Source organism: Nicotiana attenuata, chromosome 7 (genome assembly GCF_001879085.1).
Source record: "Nicotiana attenuata strain UT chromosome 7, NIATTr2, whole genome shotgun sequence".
Lineage (NCBI taxonomy): Eukaryota > Viridiplantae > Streptophyta > Magnoliopsida > Solanales > Solanaceae > Nicotiana > Nicotiana attenuata.
Genome location: NC_031995.1, coordinates 7,640,700 through 7,647,982, shown reverse-complemented (window position 1 = coordinate 7,647,982; position 7,283 = coordinate 7,640,700). Strand labels below are relative to the sequence as shown.

The 7,283-nt window shown below is 34.3% G+C and overlaps 1 protein-coding gene across 1 annotated transcript; it reads right to left on the bottom strand.

Moving 5' to 3' along the window:
• Positions 229-1,597, bottom strand: LOC109228644 (mitogen-activated protein kinase kinase kinase A-like). Its single transcript, XM_019393803.1, has one exon. It carries the CDS (start codon positions 1,508-1,510, stop codon positions 263-265), a length of 1,248 nt encoding a protein of 415 aa, XP_019249348.1. The 5' UTR covers positions 1,511-1,597; the 3' UTR covers positions 229-262.

The window sequence follows — 7,283 nt, the reverse complement described above, 5'->3', positions numbered from 1 at the left end:
CGCTTATTGAGAGTCAGTTTGACTACACTTTAAAACTAAATTAAATTATTTCAACTTAGTATTTTTAAAATTAAATTTTAGATATTCAAAAACTACACGAAAGTACTATAAGTTGTAATTTTCTCATGTCAATATGATAGAAAACTATATTTTAAAATATTAATCAAACTCCACACCGTTTGACTCTCCATAAACGAAATGTGTCAATCTAAATTGAAACGGATGAAGTAAAAATTAACGGTAAAACAGTGAGAGGATTGAATTATGAACATTGAATTTTATTTACTGAATTTGTCAAATGTCTGGAAAGATTGAGTCTTCTAACTACAGAACTCTTTTGTAAATTACAACAAAAAATGTTATCTAAACAACGTAATTCCAACTCCTCACTACCAAAACAGCTTTCCAGCTCAATTTGATGACTTCCAGAAAAAGCTGTCACTGTCCCACAAACTTCCAAATCATCATCTCCTTCATTTTGTTCACTGTTTATTCTAACTGTGGTCCAAATTTCATCGTCCCAACTCCAGTTTGGTTTTCTTGAATTCAGACCCAATTTTCTTACCCTTTGAATAGGAGAATCTATTGAAGTTTCCAGTTGTATTGTAGTAGAATCCATGGTTTCTGTTTCCTCTACTGAATTCCAAATGTCTTGATCAAGAATGCTTGTTGGGGAGATTGTGATAGAATCTTGAATTACCTTAAAATTGGATATTTCCTCAAGAAATGGATGTTTGAGGAGTTGTTTAGCCGTCCATCTTTCTCTTGGATCTTTTCTGAAGCATTTGCTTAAGAAATCCTTTGCTTGTAAAGACAGAAACTTTGGAATTTCTGGGGATTGGCCAGAAAATGCAATTTTGTAAAGCAATGAAGCTGAATTAGTCACATTAGTCCAAGGTGATCCACCTGTGGCCATTTCAATAATTGTACATCCTAATCCCCATATATCAGCTGCAAATCCCTGTTCTTCCCCACGCGCCACCTCCGGTGCCATGTACATCGGCGTGCCGCCAATTGGCTGGGCGGAAGCAGCCGCTGTGCCGCCGTCCCTCTCCGCCGGATCAACCCACCTAGCACAGCCAAAGTCAGCAATTTTGGCACCGGTTTTACCTAACAAAATGTTTTGTCCCTTAATATCACAGTGTACTACGCCTCTTGAATGTAGGTATTCTAATCCTAGCAAAATTTGCTTGGTGTAATACCCGATTACTGGCTCGTTGATCCGACTACCCTGTTTTCGGATTTCATCGGTTATTGTACCGTCCGACATGTACTCCATCATAAGATTAAACATGAATTTGTCGTTCTCTTTTGTAACATCGTACCCCTTGTAGCTAACTATGTAAGGGGAGCTCAATTCAGACAAAATTTTCTGCTCTTTTTGCAAGAACTGCGATTGCGATATCTCCACTGACTTGACAGCAAAAACCTCATCGGAACAACGTGATTTGGCAACGGAGACGGCGGCGGAGGAGCCGTGGCCGATAATATTCCCTCTGGTCCAATCCATTTTAAAAGAAGAATAAGAAGATTGGTAGGCAGTTTAAGAATTTTTAGAAAGTGTTCTGTTTTTGGTTTGTTATAAGATGCAATAGAGGTATATATATATATATATGGTGAAAGTCGGAAACTCCAAATTAGTTGGGTAGAGCTTAGGTGGCCTCTCGTTTCTCTTTAAAACTTTGACGATTGCTTTAACGGGAATTCACAACGTGGACAAATGCTTGTGGCCATACGGCTGTAGGTTGGAGGAATCCCATTACTTGGCCAATTAGAATTGTCGCCATGTGGCAAGCTATGGTTATTTCAAAAGGTGTTTTAAGTTTTAGGTACAACTATATACGTAAAGATAATTGCTGGTAAATTACTATAATTAGATGATATCTGCTATCTCAAGCTAAAGTATAGTGCCAACATAAAAAGATATTTTTATATTATCGATACATATAACTAAATCATATCAAAATGGGCAGATTGGATTGTGATCCTTTGTTTTGTATGGTGTGTAATTACTTTAAAGATTAAATTTGGGAGTTAGGGAAGGTGTTTGGTAAGTTTTTATTCTTTTCAAGAGACTAGTTTGAACCACAAAAATAGATATTAGTATTGAATTCTCTGGATATTTCACTTTTTGATAGGCATTGAATTCAAGTGGAATTTGAAGTCATTGATGCTCTTTACATGTTTATCCACTAAACTTTACCATGGATTTTAAACTTCCTAGAAAAGGACAAGCATAAGGTCAATCAAAATAAGAAGAGCCTAGCAAATAGATATGTCTTACTAGCGGTGATGATGATAAATATTGGGAAAAAAAAGAGGAGATATGTCTTACTACAAAGAACAGATTTCAAAGGGGAAAAAAAGGATTAGTAGCCAATTTATTGTATGTAACCTCACTAGTGATATTGTTCACTTTGGACTTAGACCCATACGGTTTTAAAACGTGTCATTAGAGTCTAAGACGTGTTTACTTATATATCCAATATCTCTCTTGTGTTTTGCCTATGTAAGATTCGCTTAGAGTGTCATATGAAAACAACAAAGCATTTAATGAAAGAGAATTAAGTGTTGATACTAATAATTATCTTTACTTAATGTAAATAATTAAGCTATTCCAAATCGCATAATCACCTTCTGGAACGTCAACAATAAAAAAATTTGCTTTCTCATTATGCTAAAGGAAGAATTATAGTTGGAACCCTTACAGTTTAAACCATTCTCAAACAGTGACTAATATTGGCCTATTACTAGTAATGGTTCTTAACTTCTAAATCAAGTCTTTGATAATCCTTCAATATGGCAAAGTAAGCTTTATTTTCCAATCATACCTCAAAATCTCCACGAAGATTCCATCGGATGCCGACTTTTTAACTGTTACTAGTAACAATAATGTGCCTTGAGCTACATGCTTTTTCTTTTCTTTTCTTTTTTTTATATTTTAGTCAGGGGCAAAGGTAGTGTATTGTTGACGGGTTCGGACGAATTCAATAATTTTTACTTAAACCCTGTTTTATATTAGAAATTCATTAAATCCGTATAAATATTTAATTGTAAACCCACTAACTAAACGAGTTATGAGTTCAATAGCAGTTTCAGAATTCATAAACTTTAAATCCTGGCCCCGCCTTTGAATTTAGTTTTGTTTGCTTCTATAAGAAGCATAGCATCTACAGTTCTACATATTATAACCACTTTAGTAAAATAACCTTTAAAATGTCATGTCCAAATGGTTACGCATTAAAGAAGGCTACTTCAAACTGTTTCAATACCAAACTATAAATGTATTAATTTCTTTTTGACAGTTCTTAAAGATTTAAGTTAACTTCAGTTGAATGCACCCACCAACTGCAGCTAAATTCTACTCTGGTTTAGTAATTGTGAAACAGTACGTGCATATTTCAATAAATATGACATTAACTCGATATGTAAGAACATCTTAATTACGAAGTGTAAAAAACACATTCTTCAGCAGAGGTTTGATTAAAGGGGAAGTTAAAAAAATAAAAATAAAGAAGGATAAAAGGTGTTAAAGAAGAAGTAACAAATTTCACCAAAAAGAAAAGAATTTGACTCTTTAAAGAACATTAAGTGACAGAATAAGTGAGGTTAATTAGTTGTAAAGTAAAAGCCACAAAACAAAAGATTTACCTCATCACTTGGGCCTCATGACGTATGACACAATAACAGTATTAAAACTTAATTAATTAAATTAGCTGGACACAAATCTAAATCTTGCAAGAAGATATGATAAGAAAAGATTATGAATCTAATTTTTTATTAATTATAATATAATACTAAGCTCCATCTTCATGCTCTCCCATGTATGAAGGCGTGGCGTGTGAGTTAGCAAATTAATAAGAGATGTTGTTTCATCTCAAGTGACGTGTATTATTATAGTATCACTTTAACCACTTTAATTTGAATTGGTTAAGCTCCTTAATTCTTTTTCTCATAAGGAAAGTTAAGGCTAAATCATTAATTCATGGAGTGACAAGTGTGTCATGGATCATGAAATTAACAGTTCATTTTGGATCTGAAATGAATAATCTAACATAGGATCTGCGATGTAATCCAGCGTATAATATTATGCCACATGGTACAGTTAAAGTTTGAAAAAATCAGAGCTGAGTTAGAAAAGGGCTAATATTGTTGTTCCACAATTAATCTTTCTCTTATGGTTCTTAGTTCTAACCTCTGCGGGGAATATAATGTATATTAGAAGTATCAAAGTGACTTCATTTGAAAATTTTATAGCCGTCCGGATTCATTATTTACTTTTTTTAAAAAAAAAATTTATATTCGTAAATTATATACGATTATACACATATTAATAGGGGCAGAGCTAGAAGCCCGAATGCGAGTTTGGACGAACGCAATAACTATTGCTCAAAACAGTGAATTTGTGTTAAAAAGTTTATCTGAATATGTACAAATATTAATATTAGAACCCAACTATTAGTACTTGAAGTCGTCGTTCTAAAATTCATTACCCATAAAGTTAAAATCCTAACTCCATCGTTATATATAAATTAAATGTATAGTATAGATTGGTTGACTATCTTTAATTTAAGTGTTCTTCTAAATTGTATTAAACTCATGCCAACACTTGGTAGTAAGCATGGTTAAAGTTTGTGGAGGGTGATATTTGAACGCAAAAATATAGGCAAGGGAGATCTTGGGAGTTAGTAAGACGGCTAGACATATGTAAACCTATTTTAAACGTTTTTCCTCCAACTTGTGTGGACCATATGAGAGAAAAGTGAAGACAATTACACTACAATAGTTTGGGAAATGCAAATAAGGAAGATGGCATATAGACATGAGTTGGTTAGCCTGCCAATTGTAAATGAAGCAGCTGCAGGACAAGTAGGCGTGTTATGTTTATTGTTGGCTTTCACGTCGCTCTTTAGTCTTTACAATTATAGTAGTCGGAGGAAGTAGGAATAGAGGATAGGATCTTTATATTTTTGAAGATATCACAAAAGATTCACAATATTATGCCAAGTGTTGCATTTTGGTTGGGCAATTGTGGAAGAAGGAATTAGTTAACTGGAGTAATTAAATTGCTGGCTTTGCGTCACAGGGACAGCTAGACATAGTTGGGCATGTACTCACGTATGTACTTTCACTTCCCAATCCTATTTGCTGGTTATGATATTTTCACTTGTTTATCTTCAAACTGTTTGTTAGGATAGGTTTTAGATCTCTTTTTTTCCTTATCACTCAGAAAAGGTTTGGAACCATTCCCCCTTTTACTATGATAACGTGGTCTTGTCTTTAGCTTACCCCTTTGTAGTAGACAATTATTTGACACGTGGCAATAGTTTTTGGGGCTATTAACAACTTGGCTCTAACTCTAACAGCACTGCTATTTGGTCGGCAAAACAAAATCGACACAACTTACAACTCACAAAATTATGTAGTATTTAATTGTGGCGTACTGAGTATATACGTGTGGAAGTTGGGTATGGTAGATTGCAGGTAGTCCATTTACTAAGCACTATGGGAAATCCTTTCAGACTCAGAGAGTTAGAGACTTCAAGGCAGTGCGACTGGATCTTAAGGCCACTAAGGCAATGATCTTAGGCCCCTAAAATACTTAGGGCCCCAAAATTTATGAATAATATATATAAAATTTAATAATTATGCATTGTTGATGAATTTTTAAATTATTTGGTTAAAATAGTTATAGCTAAAAGTTTTACACATCTTAAATTGTAGTTGCTAGTTATTTTTTGTCTTTAATTCATCCCAACTTAAATCGATCTTCGTACAACGTTAGTTTAGAATAATTTTTCTTAATTTTTTGAGTGCCTTTGTAGATATTGTTCAAGCTACTTCGATAAGTAACTATTAAAATTCGTCCTTAACATTGAGTGACTCTTCAAACATAGTAGTTACTACAGTATTATTTGTTTCGACTTATATTTAGAATTAAAATTGCTAAGAGAAACTGTATTAATAGAAAAATACTCTAACTGGCAAACTCAATCAAGTAAAAAATATTAATTTAATTAACGTTAATAATTTCTATATCAGTTGTTGTGCGATTCTTAGCTGAGAGAATAGAGAAATGAAATGAGGAAGAAGATAATTGGAATTGTATTCTTCTAAGTGTCGATCAATACAATGCTGCCCTCTTATAGTGCTAAAATCCCTAACTCCACTAACTAACTAATAGTGTATATACATCTGTCAAAATAACCACTAATAACTAATTAATTTTTAACTAACTCAAACAACTCCCTTAACTTCTATTGTGTACAATTTGGTCCCTCATATCCCAAGACTCCCCCTCAAGCTGGAGAGTGAAATGTATTGAACACTCCTAGCTTGGAAAGAAGAAAACAGTGTTGTGCAACACCAAGTCCTTTTGTCATGATGTCTGCCAACTGAAACTTTGTTGAAATATGATGAGGTGCGAGTAGTCCATTTTTTATCTTCTTCCGGACAAAGTGACAATCAATTTCAATGTGCTTTGTTCGTTCATGAAATATAGGATTTGCTGCAATTTGGAGAGCAACTTTGTTGTCATAGTAGAGGTTAATTGGTTGCTGTAAGGCAACATTCAATTCCTTTGATAAACAACTAGCCAAGTAACTTCAGCCGGTACTGCTGCAAGACTCCTATACTCTGCTTCAGCTGAGCTACGACTTATTGTTTGTTGTTTCTTGGACTTCCATGATCGCAAAGAGTCCCCCAGTTTTATAACATATCCAGTAATTGACCTCCGTGTATTTGGACCTACTGTCCAATCAGAATCACAGTAGGCAATGAGATGAGAGATAGGACCCCTCTTCAGGAATACACCAAGTCCAAGTGAGACTTTGATGTACCTGACTACTCTAAGTGCAGCATCCATATGAGATTACTTTGGATGTTGCATGAACTGGCTTTGCACTTGCACAACAAAACAAATATCAGGACGTGTGATGGTCAAATAGAGCAATTTTCCCACTAACCTCTGGTAACTTGCTATATCCTGCAATTTTTCATCTCCATTGTGTCCTCCATGTTTGTCATACTCTATGGTATTCATTTTCTGATTTGTCTCAATAGGAGTAGAAGCAGGTTTAGCTGCGGCTAATCCTGTGGTAGTAATCAATTCTAGTGCATATTTCCTTTGGTTTAGCAGTATGCCCTTATCTGATCTCATTACTTCTATGACCAAGAAATATCTAAGTTCCCCTAAATCCTTGACTTTGAATTTGGTGTGCAAAGTATTCTTAGCCTCTTCCACCAAAGACATATTGCTACCAGTGATTAAAAGATCATCAACA